The sequence below is a fragment of the Apteryx mantelli genome, chromosome 2, assembly GCF_036417845.1.
Source record: "Apteryx mantelli isolate bAptMan1 chromosome 2, bAptMan1.hap1, whole genome shotgun sequence".
Classification (NCBI taxonomy): domain Eukaryota; kingdom Metazoa; phylum Chordata; class Aves; order Apterygiformes; family Apterygidae; genus Apteryx; species Apteryx mantelli.
In genome coordinates, this window is record NC_089979.1 from 70,833,880 (window position 1) to 70,859,563 (window position 25,684).

The 25,684-nt window shown below is 42.1% G+C and overlaps 1 protein-coding gene across 1 annotated transcript in view; it reads right to left on the reverse strand.

Moving 5' to 3' along the window:
* Nucleotides 1-21,068, reverse strand: part of NEDD9 (neural precursor cell expressed, developmentally down-regulated 9) — a 39,362-nt gene extending 18,294 nt beyond the window's left edge. Inside the window, exons 1-2 of the mRNA XM_067290845.1 lie at nucleotides 20,958-21,068; nucleotides 3,612-4,052 (exon numbers count right to left, since the gene is read on the reverse strand). Of these exons, the coding sequence (XP_067146946.1) occupies nucleotides 3,612-4,052; nucleotides 20,958-20,969 (453 nt within the window). The 5' untranslated portion in view covers nucleotides 20,970-21,068. The remainder of the gene's footprint in view (nucleotides 1-3,611; nucleotides 4,053-20,957) is intronic.
* Between the last annotated feature and the right edge of the window lie 4,616 nt (nucleotides 21,069-25,684).

Here is a 25,684-nt window from a genome sequence, read left to right on the forward strand (position 1 = left end):
TTGTGACTAAACTTGCAGCCCAGCTAGAAAAGCTTGCTGCTGAGCAAGGCTAATTTTAAACTATCCCTTGTTATCTATGTCAGTGGTAGAGTGAGTTTTAGAAGGTGGTAATTTCATTTGATAGAAGGAGCCGATAGAGCTCTGTTGTCAACACCTTGCTAGGCCAGAATCAATTCATCATTATAATTACCTGCCTCAGGACTCCTTTTTGACTTGCTTTGCTTTTCCGGCTAACTAGACATGTTACCTCAGCACAGCTTTATAACATGCCTGCTGTTGATTTAGTGTCACTTGAGGCTAGACAATTCCTGCCTGACAGCAGTTCCTAAGCTTTGCCTGCAAAACTTGTACAGAAGCCAAACCACACATTTGCACAAATAAAATAGGCAAACGTGCACAGAAACGGATTGGCTAGAAACCGTTGTTGATGCTGCTTAGAATGCTCTTGAGGACACACAGTCTTCTCTAGCTACTGCTAAGGGAAGGGAGAAAGCTTACACATATGACAAGAGCATAATAAAACCCTTCAACTTCCCTAAACCTGCCAAAACACACAGCACGCTAAGTAGCTGTTTCTGCTAATGAAAGAAGGCAGAGTGGCTCACTTAAGCTGCTGGGGCAGGTGTCGCAAGTCTGAGAAAAGTTATTCATCACTTCGGAAGTCAAAGCAAAGATTCCCAAGATCAAATGTTCAGGACTTCCAGCTTCCCTTAATACCTAAAGATTGTTTTTACTGATCCCTTGACAAGGGGGATTTTGGATGACAGACGGTTTCCTCACTCAAAGGAGGCAAGTGCAAAAGTGGTTCCCTTTAATTAGGCTTTTTTTTTTTTTTTTATGAAGGCATTAGCAGATAGTTGCAATAGCTCTTCTTGGTAAGTGTAGCTGTAAACATACTGTTTTGCAAGGTTGGGAAGATTAAGAACGGAGTACTTTTCCTTTATTTTTTGACCCAGACTCTTTTGTTACCAATAGCCCTACAGTCCACTCTTGTCTAACATCATCATTTCAATCCTAGAGGGAGCTTTCTGGTGCAAAACTGAGACAATTCTGAGGAAGCAGAAACGTGTCTGCATCTAATTAAAGCAGGCCACTGGAATGAAGTTTGTCATCCAGCAAGTCTGCCACTAATACACAGTGAATATCAGCATTCTCAGGGCTCTTAGGTCATATAAATCAGGATTATAGAGTCACATCCTAAGCAACAAGATTTGGATAGCACTAAGCACATTGGTAGCTACTTTGCTAAGGGTAAGCTGCTTTATAAATATGTGTATTTAAAATATTCTACAGTGGGCAGCGTAAACAGATGTTTTTATGCAGCATGGTTGACCTTTCAAAAAAATGCAAGGAACCAAGTTATAAATCAGTCAAATATTGGTCTTCATTTTTGAAATACAGTGATGTGTATTCAGAAAAATGCATATTCAAACTTTCTGAAACCAAACTTAGGCAGAAACTTTGAGAAAAGAGGTGTTCTAGCATCTCTAGTTTTTGTAACTCAAAAGAAATTTGTACTTAACTGAAATCTTTGTTTTAATTTTCTCAGTGTACCTGGGGTGTGTGTGTGTGTGTGTGTGTGTGTGTGTGTGTGTGTGTTTTGGGTTTTTTTTTTGTTTTTAACACACTTCCTGCAGCAACCAGGTTTATACAGAATGTCCTCTTGGTTTCAGTAGAGCTGGGGGTGGAGGGAAGGGACTTTACATGGGGGAAAGGCAGAATATAGCTCAGTCAAAGCATTTTTTCTTTCAGACTTAGCCTGTGGGTACTCTGCAGTGCTGCATTATGCAAGTAAACTATGCTAGTGGTCGGTTAAGCAGCTCAGGTTCTACAATTAAGGTAGCTAGGTAGCACATGGCACTTTGCCTGAGCCAATATCCTGGGCTTCCTAACAGATTTTAGTGCAGCTCTGCACTATGATGTATCTTCTGTGGCCCATGCTGAGGTATCTCTATACAACAGTGTACTGTTCCATGCAGATAGATACTAAAATACAATCTCTTCCGTGCCGTTCCACCAATAAGCCATTTACCAGGTCCTCACTAACTACCTTGGGGGGTGTCTAAATCGTAATGTGGAAACTATATTACCCCCGAAAAAGGTTTCACTATAGGTAGTCTATGGGGAAAGGAGAAAAGGAGGGAAATGATGCAAGATCTCCCAAGAAAACCCACATAATTGCTCCAACAAAGATCCTATCTCTACCTGTGCAGCAAGCTCAGATTTATCAATTTATCCTCCTACAGACCCTTCAGAGGATAATTGTGGAAAAGCTGAGCAAACAAACCTTTTTCAACCTTATTTGGAATGATTTCATGGATCTTTTGCTCTTGCTTAGAAGGAAAAAAAAAATCCATTTATTCTTATCAATGAAAAGGAAATTATAATAAAGAATTAAAAGCATTAGAAGAAGTTTTCCAAAGGCCTGAGATGAAAAAGGCTGAGTAATGAAAAAAACAAAACAAAACCCCAAACTGACTGTCTTGCCAACATAAATTGGGAGAGGAAAGTTTAAACCAGTCAGGAACTTCCTGATAGATACAATCTGTTCACATAACTCTGATATAAATGCTATGCCATAAGCTCTAAAGGTAGGGAAGGTACTAATAGCTGGAGGAGCTGCTGAGCTGGGAAGGGAGGGACCGTGGGGCAATTTCTTTTTGGATTGACAATAATAATGGGTCTGGAAGGCCAGGAGAACTCCCTTCCTCTCTCTGGCACCTTCCCCAATCCCTTTCTGCCATCAAGCCTTGCTGCTATCTGCACAGGGTTTCCCCGCTAAGGTAAGTGGAGGGAGTGGTGAAAAATGTTTGGTGAGGATGGTTATGGGGAGGACCTGAGCTGGGCAATAGGAATGAGAGGGGACCTACACAATGCAACCTTCCTTTCACTGGAGGCTTAGGAGCTCTTGGCTGCTGCACCAATAGCTGCATCATGTAGCTGTTGCAGCTCCTGCTTTCAGTCAAGAAAGCTGCATTTAGCTGAAGATAAACATCAGCTGCCCTCTTATCAGCCTTAGGTTCTGTATTAAACATCCCTCATTATCATCGCTCTGATGCTCTCTCACTCTTCCAAATACCTTGTACCCCTTGTTCCATCCAACATCCCTTTCTCTTTGTGATTTAGACCTGTTGGGACTTCTCCAACAAAGTGGTACATCATTTTTAATTAAACAAAAATTACTTGAGCAGCTGATGTAACTGCTTATTAACTTGTGGGGGAGTTAATCTCACTACGGCAGCTCTTTTCTGAATATATAACACAAGGGTGCCATAGGCCAGATGTGCTTCAGCCTCCCTGGGGAGCCTGTGAGGACACAAGATCACTAACATCCCTCACCTTTAGTGCCTGCAGTAGCACCACCCCAAAAGATGTATCTTTATGAATTAAGCAATCCATTAAACACTAAGCCTTTCTTCTCCTCCCTCAGCAATAAATACACAAGCAGAGAGTGGATAAGTAGCTCTGCAAGTGAAAGTTTGGCGTACATTTTATCCTTCCTACATCGTCATTCTTAAGTCCACAGACTATCGCTAGCCATTAACCACTTTACTGGCAGTTAGCACAAGTGACCTGCTTTGGAGCTATGACATGAAAATAAATGTACGCACCTTGTTAGCCAGAGGTGGACCATCAATGCTTCTCTGCATGGAGGGTGGCACTTGGTAAATATCTTGCCCCACTAGACCATGACTAGTGGGTATCTGGTAGATTCCCTGATTCAGATGGGAAGGTGGCACCTGATAGATGGGGTCGCGTGCAGAGGCATGTGAACTTGGCACTTGATAGATTTTCTGTTGGTTGAAGGATTGATGTGTCAGTCCTGAATTGGACATATCCTGACCAGAAGGACTGTCCTGTACCACTGGGCCTATCAGAAGTTTCACACGGTTGCCTGGAACGATGCCTTGCCGGCCGTGCAAGGAGCAGAGCCACCATCCTTCAAGACCTTTGGTGTTCTGTTCTATCACCATCAAAATGTCTCCTTTGCGGAAGGCCAACTCTTCTGCGCATTCAGGGACATTATCGTACAGGGCTCTTGCCATAAGATTCTGTGGAGAAAGAGAAGGGGAAGAAATACAAATGAACAAACTAGTTAAATTTTTTTTTTAACTAAATCAGAGACAAAAGATACATTAGCGACATTGCTAACAAGACCTTTTCCAGTAAAACTAGGTCAAATGGAAGCTCTTTATAAGGTCCATTTGCCTGAATAGACAGGGGGTCAGGAAAGTTCTGCTCTTGTCTCTGAGAGATTTCTTCTTGTTACTTGGGGCTTGCAATTTCATCTCCTGACCTTGATTTCCCCATAACTATTCTCTTTGCTCTGCATATTGCTAACATTAGCTCGCTGATATTTGAAATGAAACTTGAACAAGACTATTAGGGACATAATTCAGAGCAGTTGCTTCCAACCATTTTCAATTTGCAGGCTCCCAAAAGACTTTTCAGTGGAGGTGCAGATCCCATTAGTATAATGACAGCAGGCTGGCTTTTCTTGGCTGCCACCTGCAGGCTCCTTGAAAGTGGTCAGGGGTCTGTGGACCACATGTTGAGAAACACTGGCCTAAAATACAAAATGACAGAATGTCTCTGTTTCTGAACTATTATCTGGCTCTGCTCATTCTCATTTTTTTTGTAAACTTCCTTGGTGGCAGAACACGATGTAGCTCCACCTTAACAGGTAAAAAGTGCCTCCTCCTCCCCCCCATTTAAAAAAAGGGGGGGGGAGGGGCAGGGAAAAAAAGAACAAGGTTTCTCAGAGTCCTGCTTTCTGTAGAAATACCTTGAAGAGAAGTGCCCAGTGACCCCAGCTGGAGTCATGGCTTTGTCATGGGAGAAGCTATATGGGTCTGACATATGTCAAAGAGCATAAGACTTTAGGTACCAAACATTACTATAGAGCACATCCATACATAACCTGGGAGGGACTTAAGGGCAGCCAAGGAGTGGCTGTGGTCTATGTCAACATCCATAAAACCACACTTAAACAATCTTGCTTGATTATTGCAAGCAGCACAGTAACAGGCCTATTCTCACGTATTTGCCTAGTGCTTCAGGCAGACTTTGCAGTCTGTACTGAGCTCTGTTCTGGTGTGGCTACACCACTACACCAGCAGTACCTCTGCTAGGTGGTTTTAAGCCAACCCTGAGTCCATATAAAATTGTGGTCAGTGAGATACAAATGTTCTCCTAAAAACATGTCGTCTCCTTTCACAGACTGATTCAGCTCCCTTCCTTTTTCTCTCTGCAGGCCTCTCTGGCACATCTAGTCCTGAATAATCTGCCAAGACAGGTATTCAGTGGAAAGCAGGCAGGCGTATGTACTGACATTCTTGGACCCCTCACAAAGGCCCTGAACATTTCATTTCTTGGCTCTGGTGATGTTTCCAAACGCATTGGCAACAACTGCTCCGTGCCTGCCTGCTTTTCAGTGAAGGCAGTCAGTGGGGACAGTTATAAACTAACTGTAAGCACTTGGAATAATATAAGGAGCCCTGTAGCTGGAGTGTTCTAAAGGATTTGGATGCAGCATCCAAACTGACATGGTGCTAATCCACCATGAGATGGGACATGTCTTGCTGCAGCTGCCTTTCAGGTTTATCTTTCTTCTGTTAAAGGGATAGTGTCAAGTACTGTTTAGTGGTTTTTATCAGTTGTATTTATTCTCCCTCTTGGACATATCAAAACATTTTTTAGCCCCTGCTTCTTTTATCTTTTCCCACAGACAAACACTGATATTTCCCCATCATCTCTGTGCTCATCAAGAGAGCTGACTTCCATTTGGCCTTGCTCAGTTCAAAATTTAAGCGTAATATACAGCCAGGAGGTTGTATGAAGGGCTGACTGGTGGATGGAGATGTCCTCAAGAGATGTGGTTCTCAAATGTCACATAAAAGGGAGATGAATATGCTTTTCCCAAGACATGTGGGGTTGAAACAGGGTGCATGAGATCAGTTTTCTTTTCTCTGAATGGGGGGATCAGCTTTCAAATGTATGAGAAACATTGCCTTTGTCTTTCACCATCATCATTAGTGAGGTCAGTATAAATTAAGCTTTGGCGTGGAAAAGCAGAGCTACCATTTTGAGCTCCCATGCAAACAGCAGCACTGGGCCCCACATTTCTCTCTGTTGTATGTCTACTTTGTTTATCAGTCAACAATGCTAAGAAATGTGAATAAAGGTAGAGCAAGGAGCAGTTTTGTCCATGCCTTGACAGAATTGTAAGGCTGTTCTTTAGCATGGTTAAAACCACATTGGTCGCTTCTAAGATGTTACATCTGTACTGTCACTTTGTTGACTTTGCTGCTTAGCTGAGACCAAGAAGCTCAGAAAAGAAAAGCTCCTGTCTAGTCTGGATATTCAAGTTAATCTAATGTCTTTCTAATATGGTTTTCACAGGGAAATCTACCAACATGCCTAGCTCAGGTTCTTTAACTGACTGTTTAAACAAGGCCGTTGCAGAGGGTGTTGTTTAAAGGAGGAGGAAGATTACGGGGACCCCACAAAATGTACAGGCTATATAAATGATAAATACTTATTCTTTTATACTCAGTAATTAAAGGTATTTGAAAAGCCTGATTAGCTTCTACGGCAAAGCAAATCTCAGAACAAAGCCTGGAATGGTGCTTGAATTAGAGCAGATAAAAGTTCCCATGTGAATTTTTTTTTTCCAGTTGCTCATTATCTCTGTCCTAGTGACCTTCTCACCACCTGGCATGCAGCATGTTAATACTTTCTGGATGTGCTTCAAGAGCTTTTTTGCTGAGAATAGTTTCAGACCCTTGTTCTCTGTGTTAACTCGGGCACCAGCATGTGAATTATACTAATTGGTTGCCACTCATTTCACAGCAATCTCCCCAAGGCCTTTCAAATGGCTCATAGCCGTGCCACCAGCATCAGTCACTGATGGAGCAACTGAAATATTCCTCCACAGGCATTGGAACAAAAAATATTAATCCTGTTGCTTACTTGCAATAGCATAGGTACCGTTCATGCTATGCAAGTCTTTTATGTTTTGACTGTTCCCCTGACTCCGTTCTTCCTTCACAGCATTTCTTAGTATAAGCTTCAGAAACAGTGTCACAGCTGCTTTCATTAGTTAGCATATTTGGTCTCAGGGAAAAATGAAATAGTCACCACAGAAGCTCATAAGCAAAGCTTTTAAGAACCACAGAGCTACATTTAAGCTGCTGGGGTGACCAAGATGGTAGTTTCTACTTTTCCACACACAGAAAGAAGTCCTGATGCGAGACACCCCTCAATACTTGTGGATTTTATCTAGATTGATCTGGCAGATTTGAATAACCTTCAGCTGCTGTGGGTATCATAGTTCACATCTCACAACTGTCTTCTCACTGGTCTCATCAGCTCAGAGACAGGGCTGGATTATCTGAATTTAATTCTGACTTGCTCTTAGAGGCATAAATCTGTCACTCATATATGTTTGTGAAGCAAGCACTGAATAAGCACTAACATCTGATGTGCAAAGGCAAAAGCACAGCAGTGACCTTTTGTATGACTAAGTGCTAAAAAAACTTAGCTATTTCCTAAACAAATAAGAAAACTGGCACTAGAGAAAGGGCTAATGAGAAACTTGTCTTGGAGCTTGTTTTGGCAACTGGGAAGTTGCACAAAAGTCCCTTTATATTTCTAATACAACGTGTGAAAAAAGGAGGGTGGCAGACTAGGAACTGCAAGTTGAAGTTATGAAATGGCAGGGGAGAATTTATCTGATCCTCGAGTAGGGACAAATTTGGGTTCTCCATGGAAACCAGCTGTGCTTCATAAAATGAACGTGCTGGCAGTTACTTCCTTCTTTTAATAAGATTAAGGATGGAGGTTTCTATTGTTCTCCTTTGGTCCAGGCTGATTATTGCATTAAATGCCTGATAAGAGCAGCTGTGCTCTCCTCAGAAGCTGAAAGTAGCTGTGGTCTATATATAGGTGCATTCTTCTGAGCCTGCTATGTTACAGCAGTACAGCAGCCATACTTCAACTAGTGAGTGCTGCTCTAAAACTCATCATTGGGTGGAAAGATTCAGTTCAGAGTTTTTTATCCTCAAACCTTGCTAGTAATACTGTCATATTTGGAAGTTTAAGCCAGGGTCTGGCCCCCACTGTGTTAATACTCTGTACAGGCAAAACAGAAAGTGTTTGTTCTCAAGAAGCTTAAACTCCTCTTAACCTTGGATTTGTTGAGTGCAGTAGGAAGCAGCTTCTGTAAAATCACTGAAAAACCTCTGTTAAAGAAGTGCTATCACAGTCATCAACAGGCCAAAGTGAAAGACAACCTGACCCTAGCAGCTACTGCCTGGGGATTTTAGCTGAAACATGTTGCAGGAAACGGCTCAGCAGACTGCGTTGATGCCTTGTGTCAGAAGTTCTGTCTAAAAACTAAATTGAAATGGATGCTCTCTACATTAAATGCAGATTACAGTGCCTGTTGTCCCAAATTCCCACATCGGTTGAGACAAAAGTAAAGCATAGAGAGCACTTGAAAGAAAACTGAACCTCGGATTTGTAACTTCTATCTGATATATATATATATTTTTTTAATGCCAGTTTAAGTCTATTAGATAAGCCCCAGAAAGGAGCAATCTCTATTCTCTGCGGTCCTTAGATTTTTATCTCTTTTGAGTCCAGGATGTGTCCCCTAGTAAAACCTGACTGAGGGCAAGTTCTGCTGCCCTGAAAGCTGTGTTCTACTTGCAGATCCTTAAGCAAAAAATAAGATTCTGCAGGCCATTTTTCTTCTCATATGCTGCAGAGATACAGGGCCAGATTTCAGATGCATAAAGACAGAATTAAAACTATAATGGAACAGTTGAAAGTGTCTTCTCTATCCTTAGTCTGCTGAAACTGATGACTTACATGCCTACCGCTGAATAAAGAAGCACGAAAATACTTTGAAGAATATGACCTGTTTTGGTCGGTCTTCCTCTAAGGGAAGAGAACTGACAGAATGCCGTTATTAGTGGTTTGAAGGACAAAAAGGCTGCTGATGAGGCTGAGTGGCAGAAGGGAGAAGAGGCAAGAATTAAAGAGAGTGGTGGAAAGATCTACGCTTTCTGCTGGAGTAAACGCATCCCGTGACGTGGGTAACAAGAGTGTGTGAGGTGCACACAGCCATGGAAGCAAACAGAGGAATAATAAATGACACGCTATGAGATTAAATACAATGGACTCTTTAAGCGCTAAGCACTGCGGTGCCAAACCCCTAGTGCAGGGCTGTCGACTAGACTCCTTAGCCAGCTTTGCAATGAATGAACGCTCCAGGAAAAGGTTCAACCAACCATGAGCTCAAAGAATTTCAGTCTCTTCCATCAGCGGAGCAATATGAGAATGTTCCAGAGCAGCCAGGCTTCTGTATACTGAAGCCTACTCTGAGTCTGGCTTGTGGGTTTTTTTTTTCTATTTTGTTTTGTCTTTTTTAATATGCTTCCTATGTGAGGAGGTTATGTGAAAACAGTAGCAGAAAAATTACTTTTTTTCTTAAGTGTAAAAGGGTGGAACTCTTTATTTCTACTATTGGACAAACTGTTTCTTCAAACACCAAACAGCTCCACTTCTATGTTTAGCCAGCTTCAGGAAAAGGAAGGAAAAAAGGAACAAAGGAAGGAAAGGGGGGGGGCTCCCTCCCCAAAGGAGTGTCTATGTACAACCAATAGCTTCAGTTTGGTCGGATGACTTTTAATTATCCATCACATAACATTTATGCAGATTCCCTTGTCTCCCTTTGGTTTTCATTATCTCTTGTTTCTGCTTTAGGTCTCTTTAAATCACTACTATTCCAAAGTAAGCTTCAGCATTTATGTATATTAGTTAGGTGTGGTTGTGGCAGGCCTATTGGTAATAATTTGCCTTTAAGAATGAAGAACCAATTTGGAAATCCAGTAAAGACTGAATTTTATCCTGAGAAAAAGTTTGACTACAAGCAGTATTGGTGAAAGAGAGGGAAGTTCATGCTCTATCGTGCCTTCCTACAGAAGAGCTTCAGTGTGAGAGTTATTGGACAGTTGAACATCAGTGCTTTTTAGCTCCCATCTCCTTTGTTTCTGTCACTGCCTCTGAAATAAAGAATCTATTGTGCTGCGTTTGCAAGGAAAGAAACTATTGAGGCATGGTAGGTAAAAGGTCTATCTATAGTAAGCAGCTTTTCATTCAGGTTATTTAATACAAGTTGACAGAAGTCACAGAGTAAGACATTCAGCCTTGGAAAATGTCCCCTGCTCGTCTTCCCAAACCTGGAAGAGGGCAGTGTGAACAGCAAGCATACATACAAAGCTACACTGACATGTTCTTAGACACATCCCTGAGTGCACATACATGGGGAATGGACTGGAAAACAGACCCTTGCTGCTCGACAGTAACAGTCCATGTACATGTGCAGACCTGTAACAGCAGACTGCCAGCAACAACCTGTGTGCGGGTACTTATTTTTTATCTTAAGTCAATAGCTACGTTGAGGAAGGAGGATGTATTATCAAACAGGTGTGAGAGAGTTCCCTGCACTAGTGGGGTGGTGGGGCTACCACAGCTTCGGCAGGGCAGGTGGAAGGGCTTTGAAAGGCCCTTAGCATCCAGTTCAACTGCAGGTCTGTCCACCAGCTCTGGGAAATGTGAGCTTCCTTGGCTCAGAGCCAATGATAAAAGAGGCAGCCTGGGTGCAGCTACTCTGCACAGCGATGTTTCAGTTGATTCTTACAGGTCAGACCTGCAGTGCAGGCCCACAGTTCCACTTTTAGGCTCTCCCTTCCCAGCTTTCACCAAAAAAGTTGTTCTGCTTTAAGGCAGACTTTCTTTCTTTTTTTTTTTTTTCCCCCCTCTGGTAAAGTGTTACTAGCCAAACTAATTAGGAGTCCTGCTGGCTGGAAATTAAGGCACTTTTCCATACACAGATTTGGAAGGTTGTCTTTACAGTTAATGAGAGGGAGCTGCAAGGTAACAGCTTGAGCAAAGCCCTAATAAGGACAGGTCTTCTACTCTAAGTATCCTTGCAGTCTGGTCCTGTGCATCTCTGGAACAGAGGCTGCCAGTCATGCTAAAGTATGCCAAGCTGTCTGGAGCTTATGTGATGTGGAAAATCTTTGGTCTGCAGAGGAGAAAGGCAAGTGTATTATTTCAGTGTTCCACTGAGCTGGCTCAGCCCCTCTGTCTGGCCTGAGGGGCCTGAATTTCAAAGTCCATTCTGGGCTGCTTTTTTGCAATGTGATCAGTTATGCAGAAAGCAGGATGAAAAATGGGAATGTGCCCTCCTTACTGGTTCATATTGGGGTAAGCTGAAGTAGGGCATTATGGTTGCCTGTGTGTTACCATTAACATCTTAACTCTTCCTATCAGCATGCTTCAGATATAGTCACTGCCAGTTTTTGCAGGTCCCCAGCAGGGGCAGCAGGCACTCAGCTAGCAGATCAGCTAGTGCTGAGGCATTTCACACTTCTGCTCAAGATGCTGATGTGATCCATCAGGTCATGCAAGACTGGGATTCAAAGTTAATCTGAACATGTGAGGAAGCAAGGACGCTCAGTTCTGAGAATCATTTTTGTTCCAGCATAGCTATTCCATTTTAAGCAAAGAAGAGACATTCACATGTCCAGTTTTTTTACAGGCACTTAGCACCGAATGCTGAAGAACTGAGGCTCAGTAGCGAACCAGCAACTCAGGAAGGAATCCAAACACATGAATCCAAAAGAAGGAATTATGCATAATAAGGGCAGCTTCCTAGTGATGAAAGAGAGGGAGAAAGTAGAAAGAGAAAATGCAAAAATGAAAATTAGAGCAAGAAATGCTAATTGAAGCTTTGGCCTGTGTGAATAAAATACCTCATTGTTCTGCACTTGGTACATCAGCTTATTGTTGTGCCTGACATTTTAAACTGGACAAGAGAGTTGAAAACAGAGCAAACGTTTTCTGGCTCAGAATATACTGCCAGTATATATTAAGAGCAATAGAATGATAACTTTATACTGCCTAAGAGGACAGCAGGCTAGGGGGGTTGTTTGTTTGTATGGTACTCTTGTCTCTTTCTGGTTGTGCTTTGATTTTTTGTTTTGGCAATTCTTACATTATTGTAGTTGGAGGGGAGTTGAGGTGGTGGTGGTTGGGGTACTCTGCTTTCCTGGGCATTACAAAGATAATCATCGAAATGTAAGTTTTAGGCCACATATTAAACATGAACATAAACATAAAATGAATTGATTTACCCCTCTGATTTTTGATGCAGAGAAGGATGATTGTACCACAAATGTCATCTGAATCACATAAAGCCTCTGAGGTGGTTGGTGAGCATGTAGGGGGATCCACTTAACCAAAGTGGCAACTCCCTTTTTGCCACATAGCAACCTTCTGTTTGCATTCTGTGCAGTGAGACTCAACAGGTCATAGCTGGGCTAGAAAGGGGCATATCTGAGGTAATGCTCTTTCTCTTAGCATCAGGGGAACGCCTGCGAGATTAATGTGCTCTGCTTCTGCGTTGTCAGACCACCCACCCTGTTTTGGAGATATCATAAAAGGCATATATGGTCAGTGATGGTAAAACTTAGAGTGAAGCAGAACAGTGACCTATTAATCACATATCTTGATCTTAGTCCCCTGTCCCATGAGTTTTGGGGGTTTTACAGGAGTGCTGAAATAACATTTTTTTCCTGCTCTTTCTGGGAAGGCAAACCACATGCCCTGCACCTTCAAGAAGTATCAATATTTTGGGAAATTCCACCACACCTAACTCTCAAAGTTTTCTGTATATATGTTACCCTCCTAACCAGTTTCCTTTCCCCCCACCCAAGGAAGGGTGTGATCTAGTTCCATGACTTTAAAAGGCCTTTTCAAATCTGTCTGAGGGCTGTGTGCTTTCTGTGACATCAACGGGGGGAAAAAAGGAAAAAAAAGCATGCAAACAATAGCCCTAGAGTAAATATGATCTCATTGTGATTAAACCACGGTACATCAAAATCAAAAAGCATGTGTAAAACCTAACCTCTTTCCCTCGGGCAAGCAATTAAAAACCTAATGAAAGGAGATTGGATGCTGAATGCTTAAGAGTTGAAGGAGCAGAGCAGAAGGAAAAAAATGGAAGGATGGAAAGAAAGAATCCTGGACCGTGTGTTTTGAGTTCTCAATTTTCCATTTTCTGGCATTTGTGAAAAGTCTTCTCCCAGAAAAACTTTCCTTAAAAGAATACCCTTCTCCCAGATTTAACCCTTACCTATACAACTCTTCAGGGAAACAATCACAAATCAGTTGTCAAGAAACTGTAGCTGTGTAGAGATAAAACTTCTGTATCTACCACCAATTTATTTCTGTCTGATGTTTTCAGCTTTGGGAAGTGTATATATATATATATATGTGTGTGTGTTTGTGTGTGTACACACATGTATGTGTGTGTGTGTATACACACACATATATTTTTTAAATCTAAAGCTTAGTTGAATTGGGACATGCATTTCCTCCCCTCTCTCTCCAAAAATTCTCCTCTCTGTGACTTTGGTGTCAGCTGTCTGAGACACTACCCAGCAGCTGTTACTTGGGAAAGCCTGAGAATCCAGGTTGCTGAGAAAATGAGCTTGGGAACTGATGTTCCCAGGCTCCTGCCAGCTTCCCAGCAGGCTGGTGGTGTGACAGGAAGCAGGCTGCCTAGGAATCAGACAAGCCTGCCGTGGAGACCAGCCTGGCTGGTAGATTCAGTTTGCCAGGTCCGGTCAGGGTCCTCTCCATACCACTGGGCACTGGCCAACAAAAGTCAACAACCCTCCCAGAACATCTTGATTTTGACAAGCTGACATTTTCTAGGAAAGGGTTGGGGGAGGTGGGGTTTTTTGCTTGTTTGTTTGTTTTCTTAAATCAGTTGTAGTTCGATGCTTATTATGAAATGGAAATGAAACTTTACTTTCTTGACTGTGTGAGAGATTGTTTTGTGTAGTTTCTGGGCTGCAAATAAGAGAAAGCAGTACAAACAGGGAGAGGGGAAAAAGAAAAGATTATCTGCTCATAACCTAGGCCCTTCTATAATGGTAAAAAATGGCTGATTATCCTGTTTTAACTGGATGTAGAGTCCCTAGGAAAAGGGCATTCACATGAATCCACCTATGCAAACTGCATGTCAAACAGGCAGTGTACACTTCTAGTTGTTTTGTACTTAAAGTTTTTGGATTAAAAAAAAAAAAAAAACTTTAAAGAGAATCACTGAATTTTCATGGTCTGCACTTTCCTCCCCCTGCCCTCAAGTGAGCCAGACATTCATTGGAGAAAGGGAGATTTACTCCTAGAATGCTCCAGCACTTTCCAAGATTGTTGCCAAATGATTCACAGAGTTGTTCCTGATAAAATTCTCAACCTTTCTGTAAATGAGGCCTGTCAAAGAACTGGCCTCTGATGCGCTGACTGCATTCCTGTAGAGTAAACCCATTCTTATTTCTCTTCCTTTCCACGCAGGCTAATACAGCCTGACTATGAATAAAGTGTCTTTAAAAACAAACACAAAAAACAGAAAGGCAAGAATAGACTTCATCCCTACAGAGAAAAAAAATATATAATTTTTGTCACGCTATGCGCTTGTGTTTCTAGAACGGCAAGCTATAACTTTAGCAGTCCTGTTTCTCATCAAACACAAGCTACATCCAAATCTGCTGTGGAAAAATGAACTCCTTAAAATTAAGACAGTTTCCACTACTGTAATGTCTAGACCAACAGGCAAAAGAAAAAGGTCACTTTCCAAGTGTAGCCTGGGATAGACAGGCAGTAAAATTCAAGAGTAGTACTTATCGCTGCTATAGCTTATAAGCTGACCCAGCTTCACTGATGCTAAGAGTTGCAGCTATTTATAGATAGCAAGGAATGCCTCTAAATGCAGCTCTACTTGACAGTAGCCTGATTTAAGAATATATATGGCATTTGTTTTGCAGTACAGTTCCAGAAGACTGTTCTTTGGGCAGTCAAAGGAGAGTACAGTTGTAACAGAAAAATATTCATCACTTGCATAGATGCTCAGAGGGCACGTATTACATAAAGAAGCATCTTCAAAAGTGACTTGCACATTTATGATTCCAAATCTCACTGAACATGGGCTCTTAGAGCTGTATACGGACTTCAGTCTTAAGGAGTTCAGTTACTTCTTTCCATCAAGTGCAGTCAGAAATGGGAACAGCTGAAGACGATATGGGTTCTCCACCATTGTTACAGCTAAGCTAGATACCTGTATATGCTCCTCTGAAGTGCTTACGTCACTTAAATGAAATTAAACTGTAGATCTTAGAGACAGGCAGGTGCCTAACTCCTACTGGTATCATTGAGACTTAAGTGTCTAAATATCTGTAATAAACGAATCTAAAGAAACTAAACAAAACAAAAACTTTAGCTAGGCCCCTGAGTGACCTTGGTCCATCTATTATATGCAGAATTCATTCCCATGCTCCTAACATCTTTGATAATAAAATATGACAATGTCATGTTTTTCTACTTTGTGTATGCACAGAGACACAAGGCTGTTTGCCCTTTGCAGATACTGAGGGAATGTCCTCCTTTCTTGCACTTCTGTGCACTACCAGGAGTGCCAGCTCTTTGCAAGAAGAAAAACAGAATTCTCGTCTCCTACTATTTCTAAAGCTGGCCACAGTGGTCAATAGGTGCACCTATTCCAGGAGTGGAATGCGGAGGTGTGCATGACTAAGCAGAAATTCCACGTTTGTTCAACTTTTACCTATCTAGGTCACTAGTCACACCTGGCTTTACTGCAGTAACTCTGGAATTTGTAATGTTGCAGTTGACCACAGGCAATTCAGTAATATAAATTTCTCCTGAGCCAGCACATGTAGGAGTTCAATGTTCGGTGATAAGATATCAGTCCAAGGATAACCTTTGCTAACCGTGATTGTTACCATGATTATGAACATAAGATTCCAAAGGTGATCCATTAAATTTCCCCCACATGCATATACGCATTTTTATATAAATAAATAAATATATATACATATAAAAATGTATACATATGCCACATGCATTTCATTATCTGCAAGTACCAAAGGGGGACAGAATAGAAACAATAAGGGAATGTTCAGCCATTTTTGTACATCATCTTAAAAATTGTGGTCCAACAGTTGTTAATCATTCCACAATAACAATCCACGAAATTTCTCCCAAAGGGCTAGCCTGTCTTCTGCAAAATGGTGGTCATTGGCTTAAAAGGGTTGCAGAACTCTGTCCTCCTGCACTTTAATCTTTCCTTTTCAGAACATGTTTCCATAAACAGTCTATTAGGCAGTTCTGCTGCACTCTGATCTGATAGTGCCCTCTGATCAGTCTTTTGATAGTATGGCACTGTTTGGAATGATTAACAGTGGGTCAAGGTGCCTCAAGACAAAATAATAGTCTAATGTGACTGCAATCTTTAGCAGGATCTCAAAAGTGTAAGTAAAACCCATAGATTATAACCATCCTATGTCTCTAGCACTTCCTGGGGTCAAATCGAAACAGAAGTATCAAAAATATACGGAAGATTGCTCATGTGCCAGCTCTGCTTCCCCATCTTATACTAGGTACTAGTGGACAGAGATATCTACGTTACTCGTGAGCATAAAAAAACAGAAGTTTAAAAATCATGCAAAAAGTTGCATGCTGTTAGCTACAATGCTTTGTCATGGCTCCTCTCCTTCCTCTGAGAGGAGTCTTCTGTAGCATCTCTAGGCCTTAGCATCCCCATTTGTAAAATGGAACTAATAGCACTCTGCTATCTTGCAAAGTCTTTAGGAGGGCTAATAAATTCTATCATGACAATTGCTCAAAAACCCGGAGGTGTTGAGGGGAAATATCTCTGTTAGGTATATAAATATATACTTTATGCAAAACTGAAGGTGTATGAGTGGTACGTGCATCTACTGGGGGGCAGAGGCCACAGCAGGGAACGGCAGGAGTCTGAAAATGACAGTGGCCCTCCAAGCTTTGTGAAGGAGCCAATCCTACCTTTACATCTCACTAGTACTGCCCCTGATAATTGTCATTAGGCCTGACCCTGCTAGACTCCTGCCATCTCCCTCCATAGCACAGAAGAGAGAAAAATCATGAAACTTCCATTGTAAATTCATGACTGTAACAAAGACAGCACAAACTAGGGCAGTTCTCACTTCGCTGGTTTGTTTCTCTAATGCTATCTTTTACAAGGTTTTACTGTTCCTATTTACTTTTAGGTTTGATTGTTTTCCTTTTTAGTATCTCAACAATCACAGGTTGACAAAGAGGAGTGTGAGGAATAAACAAAAGAGAAAGGATTTGGTCGGTAAAGTACAGGCAGTTCTTTTCCCTTTACACGGCCCAATACTTGAAGTCTTTCATTGCCAGGGTTACAAGCAGCTTTTCACAAGCATTTCTGGTCGGGAATATAGTATTTCTTCCCAGTGACACTATTTTGTTTGTCTTGGCATGCAGGCATTGTAATCAAGTCTATATATTACAGCACTGTGCCTTAGCACAAATGGCAGGCATTTCAAACCCTATTTACTTAGGTTTCTTCCTTGCCCAACAAATTATCTAAAAATAGATCATCAAGACCTCCTATTTTACATCTCCGTCATTCCTTTTGGCTTAAATGAGGTAAGGAGTGCAGTTGTCCTTTTTCTCTTCTCTTTCACCAACTGTTTGCATCTTTTAGTAAAAAGATAAGTCCCCCTTTCTCCTTCTGTCGTCTTTTTCATCTTGCTTGTGAACAGCCAACAAACCACAAAACCCTTGTTATGATAGTGCCCCCTCCCTTTTTGTTGTGTCACACTTTTGTTGTCTGAGATAGAAGGGGATGGGAATCATTGACCAGAGATCCTCTCTCATCCATGTTCTTGTTTGATCATGCTAATCCCACTGACATTTCTATTCATACCGTGGTACATTTCAGCTGTAGCTGCTTCATCCTTGGAATCTTACTCTGGGTTTGTTTTCAGAAATGGTTGATTTTACCTTCTGAAATCCAGAACAGTAGAATGGCATCCTATGAGGACACAATGGGAACTGGAGTGTTGCCATAATACAACTGCACCCTACAGGAATTAGTTTCTGAAAGTAACTTTCAAACAAGTAAGACTAAGAAATATTCACAGCCAACACCTATGTATTTTTTATGCTTAACATTTCCCAGCTTCCTATGGCTCAGTTATTCTAACTTTTGTATTTTCCAGTATTCAATTAGTGCATGAATGGTAGAATAGGATTTAACCTGGGGTCAAATTTGTTCTTGGTTTAAACAGTCACATCTTCACTGAATCAGGCACAGTGAGCAAAAGACAGAGACACAAAAGTGTAGAGACAGATATAAGGTAAAATTATAAACTTGCAGAAATCCATACAGATTGTCCCACTGGCTTTCACGGGATAGGGCTTGAGTCTTATGTTAGAAGAACGTTTAAAATATGGGATGAAGAATTAAAGAAATTTATGTCAAAGAAGAATAAGGAGAGAGAACAAATTTTCAAAAGGTTTGAGTGAAAAGAGGAAGAACATATAGACTTAGTAGCAGAAAGGAACTCCAGACCAGCAATGACCTTGTGTTCAGTCACATTGAAAGTAAAGTCAGGAGTGACGGAGAGATATACTCAGGGCCTCAGAACAGTTCCTGTTATATCCAACTGTTAATACTCTCCTTGGACTATAATGAGCATCTCAATCATTTCATTAAATGAGGCCTTATCTTAGGGACTGTCACAATGAAGTAAAGAATGAAAGGCCCCAAAATAATACCACCTGGAAAATACCAGGAATAGTTAAGCAGACAACTCTACACTTGGAAGCCAAGCCACCTCTGAAGTGATGGTATTTTCCCAGGCAAGACACTAGTACACTCTGTTCCTTCATTTTCTGCATACAATAAAAAGTATAGGAGTTTGTTCTCTTATAGAAAGAAAACAGCAGAGGCTGAATGAGCAGGTATTTTCATTATATGTTACTCCAGGGATAAGAAATAGATCTAAGGATGTTCGTCCTAGTTAAACAGTATAAGTAACTACTTCACATTTCCCATGGAAAGTAAACACCCTAGTCAGACAAGAAGGTTTTTGAGGCCAAAAACTCTGTCTTCATTTTTTATGGCTTGCTCTTTCTTTGTCTAGCTCGTTCCATCTAGAATTACATAATCACCTCCCTGAACCAAAGTGCTCATTCCAATCAAACAGGGCAAAGGAAACATTAGAGAGCAGGGAAGACTTCCCCTGTTGAGATAGCTACTTTATCAATTCCTACTTTTGCAGTGCCTTGTGGCCACATATGAAGTATGATCCCCTCACAGCACAGAAAGGATGGATGGTGACAAAAAAAAAAAATCAGGGAGCTGTAGAACTATGCAGGACCATTTATTTTGCCACTGAGACACAAGTGTCGCTTAGTCACGGGCAGTTGGAAAGCATTTAATGAGCTCTGGACTAAAAATGATACTTTCTGCTCTTTTACTCCCAACTGCCTGATATTTTCTGGTAAGAAGCACAGCTTTCCTAAACTAGTGTCATGTCTGCCTGAAGTAATCTGAAGGGGGAGTGGAAAGGGACAGATGATGAATTTGATCACAGACTTCTAATCAGGCAGTTATTAAAAAAAGAAGGAAAAAAAAAAAAAAAAAAAAAAAGCTAGCAGATCCAGATCAAAATTTCCCAGGTCACTGAGTATCTTTATCTGTATCTTACACAATTTCCCTTTTCTTGGTCACTTTTACTCATCATGAGATGGTGAAACTGGCAGCAGCCTTGAAAACCAACTCCAAGTTTTCCCAAAGTTTGGGAAAGAGAGTTTCTGAAAGCTTGGGCCAAGCTCAGAGATACAGAGAAAAGAATGAGAAAAAGTATATATTTGTCTAAGTAGCACTCAGACATCCCATTCTACATAGGTTTGTAAGCCTTGCTCAACACCACAAAATCAGGGCTCTTTTACACTACATACTGCCTAAATTTAATAAAAAGATGGACTTTGTTTCCAAAGCAAGTTAGTCTCTAAGTAAGTGTATGTAATGTATGTGACATTTCTAAATCACCTTTTTATTGATGTTGAAGTTATTTTTGGCAGAGAAAGTAAAGTTTTCCTTCTCTCCCCCTTTTTTTCCAATCACAGAAGATTACGGTATGTCTGTACAGTAATCTAATGCCCTGTAGGCGATCCAGTACCTTGCCCAGATGTTTTTGAGTAATATTACGATGGAAATCTCCACATTTGTGTCTTCTGAAACAAAGTCTGGTAAAAGGTTAAGCTAAATCACTGCTTTTATTTAAGACAGGAGAGGGGGGCATACTGTCCATTTTAAAGTATACAGCTGGGTTTTTTTGCTCTCAACCTATCAAAACAGACCACCCTGAAAAACTGTAATTTAATAGCAAAATATATTCATAAAGATTTGGAAAAGGAAATGATTACACCACAGGGAGAAGTAGCAATAACTGTCCCAAATCAGTGCTGGATATGACATATAAAAATGCATTTTCCTACAAGCAGATATATTTATACCCTTACCAGCACTGGTGTAAATAAGAGGGGAACCTAGCCATCATGGGGATACCTACAGCTCCACAGGCAGCGAGAAGCCTTTCAACACAAAACGCCGTGCAAACACCTGAGAGTTCTCTTCCAGCTTATCTCCATTTATTGCCTCATTATTTTTCCACTTAAAACCTCCCGTACTACCTCACTTACACCGTCATATCGCTGGGCAGCTCCTTTGGGATTTGATGTCTTAAGAGCTGACACAGGAGCGGGCGAGAGCTGGCACCCCCTGCCGGCCTCCCCCTGTTGCCCCCCCCCCCGCCAGCTAACGGCTGGCCAACGGTTGCACCTGTTGAGGGAAGCCCCGATTTCCCCCCGCTACAAGCCCCCGCCAGGCTCCTGTCACGGCTGCGGCTGCCACGGAGCCCCCTCACGGCTCTGCCCAAGCGCGCCGGGCCCCTTGGGCAGAGCCACCCCCCTCCCTATCACCGCGGAGAGGGGCAGCGGCCCCGCCTTACCTTGTACTTCATGGCTGCGGTGGGCGCGGGGCCGCGCGCGGAGAGCTAGGCGGCGCGCGGCGGCACCCAGCGCATCGCCCCAACGCCCGCAACGCAACGCAACGCCGCACGACGCAGCTCACTGCGCTGCACTGCACCGCACCGCCCGCTCGCCGCCTCTGAGGGCCGTGCCGCCCGCCCCGCCGCCACACAACCCCTCTCATTTGCATAGCGCCGCCCCCATTGGCCAGCACCCGTGACACGGTGCCCCCTCCCCCCCGCGGCCCCGCCCGCGGCTCGCGCCGCCGGGGCGGCCGTTAGCTCGGGGGAGCTGCCGTTGGGGGTGGGGGGCAAGAGGGGGGCGGCGCGTTGAGTTGAGTTGCTTCCCCCTTTCTTAAAAAAGAAAAGAAACCCGCTTACAAAGTGAGGGCTGACAGCCCTGCTTCCTGTGACCCAGTGACTCCTCCACAGTCCCGTGTCGTTTCAAAGCGGTTCACCTCAGCTTCTCCACATGAAATGGGCACTAAACAAAAGGTTTTCTGTCTGCTGCCCCTTCCTCCTCCCTACCCCTGCTGGTGTGTCTCTTTTGCTGAGAGATTCCTGTTCTTTTCAAGGTTCAAAGTGGCCTGGCCATCAGTGAAAGGAGCCCTGGGAATAGCTGCTCTGAGGTGACAACGCGGTGAGGTACCAAAGCGCAGCTCAGAGCCTCGCCTGGTCCCACCGGGGCCTGTGAGGCTGAGGGGAGCGAGCTGGGCTCAGGTAGGGAGCAGCCTGCCCCACCGACCGGTCGGACTGTGCTTCTTCTGTGCCAAGCCTGCACCATCCGCTCCTGTCCATCGCATCCCCCCCTTCCATAACCGCCTTTGGTGTTCGTGAATTTGATGAACTTTTGAGGGATGAGGGGTGGGGGTGAAACAGCTCAGCTGTTTCATTCCTTTCTTTGGGATCAATTTTTGTTCTTGTTCGCCCCCAAAGAGGGTCTTTTAACCATTATCTCAGATCAAAATGCCAAGTGTTCACTCTGCATGGGAAGGGCCTGACATTTAAACATTGGTCAGACACCTGAGGCGAGGATGGCTTTAGTGATTTAGAGATGTCCATTTTAAACTGTGACCATGGCAAAATCAGGATTATTTGGAAGAGTAATAATTACTTCTGATATCTTGGAGGCAGGAAAGAGAAGGAAACATAAATGTGTAGTGATCCTCTGTTCTTTTTAATTGGGCCATGGTTAATGTAGTGCACATAGTAGAAATCCTTGTGTATGGGACATGACATACTCCAGCTTGTTAAGATGGACAGGAAATAAATTCTCTCCTTTTTGCCCAAGTTGGATCTTACCCAACATTTCTAGGTCACAGATGGACTCAAGACTATTTCTAGTGGCCTAAGGAAAAACAGCAAAGAATGATCTTGTATTACCAAATTACAAACATAACTTCATTCGGTAGTACAGTGGCATCCTTAAATGCTCATGTGACTAATCCACTAGAGAAGGATCTTACTGCTAAAATGGTTTCCTGGCTTCTAAAGAATGTAATACCCTTATCTGTTATCTCCTCCTCCATTCTCTACTTCCAGGATAAAATATGAAGTTGCATTATACATATTTACTGAATGCATGCAAAATTATTTTTCTTCTGTATTTCTCTTCTTGACTGCCTGTGCCCTAATAATATGGGTCCCTGTCAATACAAGAGATGTGTCAGTTATTAGCGAGAAAAGTGAGCGTCTGCTCCCTGCACTGTAGAGCATGCCACTGTGACTGTGCTGTCTATGCATTGCTATCACTTCACTAGCTGCTTGACCTCTTGTTTTTTTTTCTGTTTTTTTCTTTATGTTTGTTTGTTGATTTTTCAGATTTTCAGAGCAGTTACTAGAAGTAGATAGTATTTTATATGTGCTGAGTTTTGGGCAACATTGTTTTGAGCATTACATCAAAACAAATTTCAGTAGCTTCAGCAGAATAAAGCTTTCTTGGTTGCTGTATCATTAGATACTTTAGTTAAGAAAAGAATTATTTCAGTGATTGTACACAGCCAGCTTCCTGTTAGGAGAGTGCAAATCTTTTTGGAGTGTTTCTTTAACTATAGAGTTTGACCTTTGTTTTTTTGCATGTTTTTTCCCTTCACTCTCTCTGAGGATAAGATTTTCTCCTGGGGTACATTTCCTAAGGACAGAGGATGCAATGGCTAAGGTGTTAGCATGGTATTAGACTAGCATCCAAATTCCTGTTCCCTGAATAAGCCCTGTATAATCTCTTTGCACTCCATTCTTCCCACATGTGAAAGCCTCCCTTTCTGGCACCATTGTCATGACAATAAATGCATTAAAGATTGTAAAGAACTTGGTTACCACATTAGTAAAGACTAGATAAGTACCAGAGAATCATATTTCAGACTTCACCTATATTTAAATCCAGAGTGTATCTGTTTTCCAGTCATCCCACCAATATAAGACTTTTCATGTAATTGGTGTTTTTCTTCTTCAGAATGCTTTACAATCAAATTATGAAACCTGAGCACTTCCTAGAAGCTGTACCTCCTCCTTTGTTTTAGCCTGCATTGCTTCTAATATTTTTAAAATGTCCCTGACTGATCTTAATATGCAGTAACAGATGTGTTAATGTAAAATTCTAGTTGGGTTTTCCCTTATTTATATTGTTTTCCTTTTTCACCCTCCATAATGCATATCAAAAATGTTTAAGTAGATGTCACTGGAATTAAATTTTGGGGCACCAAAACCCAAAGTTTATCAGTGTTGATAGCTATACTTTACAGTTGTAAAGGAACAGATAAAAGAATTAGTATTTTACAAGGAAGAAGAACGATTGCCATCTCATACCACTGCCTCAGTAAAGTCCCACTGCTCATTTTATTCAGACTCACCCTCCCTCCTACTCTGTCTCACCTACTCCATTTACCATCTTAGGTTTTCTTTGAGCTTTGAGGGGGCTTTTAATTTCCCCAAGGGTGAAATACTCCCACTTAGTGCAACACTTCTAGCAGAGCTAGCAGCATGGCTGAGCTCCCTGATGCATCATGAATATCAGGAATTAGATATACCTTGAAAGAGGCATTTGTAAATATGATCCTGTAACCTTGACACATTACTGAAAAAAGTGAGGATTGTGGAAAGCACACATTCGTGGTTAGTGCAAGCACTTAGATTTTCTTAATGACCTTGTCAACTGCAATGCCTTGACTATGTAATATTGTATTTCAGGCGTAGTCCTGGAAAGTTTTGAATGGTTGCCTTGGGTAATCTGCTAAATTATACAATGGAACATGCTGATGAGGAAGCCAAGACCTGACTTTACCAGCGTTTGTGTTGTAGAGGCAACTTGAGCTATATTGCCAGGATTTATAACTACAGGGTCCTACTGAAGTTCTCAGGAGGGTGGTTCATGTAATTGGCCTTTTTGCTTCACAGCACAGCAATGACTTGATTTGTCGCCCCATATTTTATGCTGCTGCAATTCTAGTGAAGTAGCAAATGAGTTCTGTGACTTCGTCTTGTGCCTGCATCAGTGGCTTTGGTTTGTTTGTTTGCTTTTGCTGAGGGCAAATTAATATTACTCTCTGCTCATTTGGGCAACCTAGTGCTTGTCTGTTTCTCTCTCGTACACTATCCTGGTGAGCTTACTGCTTCTTTTATTTATCGCTGCACTACTGGACTTTGTTCTCCCTATGCCCTCCCAATTGCCGAACCAGGTTCTGAGGTACATGGGGGAGGACAGCAGGTGAATGGTCCTGCAGCCAAAGGGGCTGCTTGTCAGCCAAGCTCTACGCTCACCTCCTGCACCCCTCAGCAAACAACAGGAAACAGAGCTGTCAGCCAGGCTGGGAAGGGAGTACCCATTGAAGCAAATCAGCCAACTAGTGCCCTGCGAACACTGATAGGAGAAGAACACGAGGCAGATATCCTGCCCCAAAAGGTTACTAAAACAAGAAGTCCCTTGTTCCCTTTTCCCCATGACACAACCTGAGAAGAGAGAGACACAGCAGAGTGTCTCTCTCACAGTTGAGAGAGCCTTTTCAGAACAGGTCTGTGAGCTCTAGATTTTGGAAGCACTGAGCTTTCTTTTTTCCTGCACAAAGCCCTAACTATGCTTTGGATAATGTTATGCAGCATCTACATCACTTCTTGCTGTGATACTTGGCCAAGGGATTGGGATTAAAATTAATTTAGTTATAATGCCACTGCACTTTATGAGCACAGGAGAGTCCTAATAATTACCCTTGATCCTGCAGCCTGCATAATGCTACCTAAACTAATTCAGCTGCTGTGCAGTGGATGGAATTTATTCCATATAGAATGGTTTTATGCACAGTCAGAATCTGGAATTTGCTTGCTTGGAGAAATGTGAAAAAGATGAAATGCTGCTATTTTCTGAAAAGAAAGTAACAAAAATTCACCACTGGTGTGGGCAGGCTTTCATGTCTGTCTGGACAGAAAGGCCCTGCTCTCACCTCAGTAAGAAATAATAAGAAAAAGATTTCATTTTCATCCAAAGAAGGGAATAGTTTGCATTTCAGCAAACCAGAACAAAATCTGTTGTCTTTTTCTTTGACGAGTGATGGAAATCTTTTCAAGTCGAGCAGTTTATTGCATGTAACAGTAACAGAAACCTGTCCTGGCAGAAGGAGGGGTGGAGAGTGATCTTCTATAGTGATCAGGTTTATATGTGAAGGTCATATTGTGAGAAAAAAAATCTTAATGGAAGTGTCTCTTTAAATTTGAATATT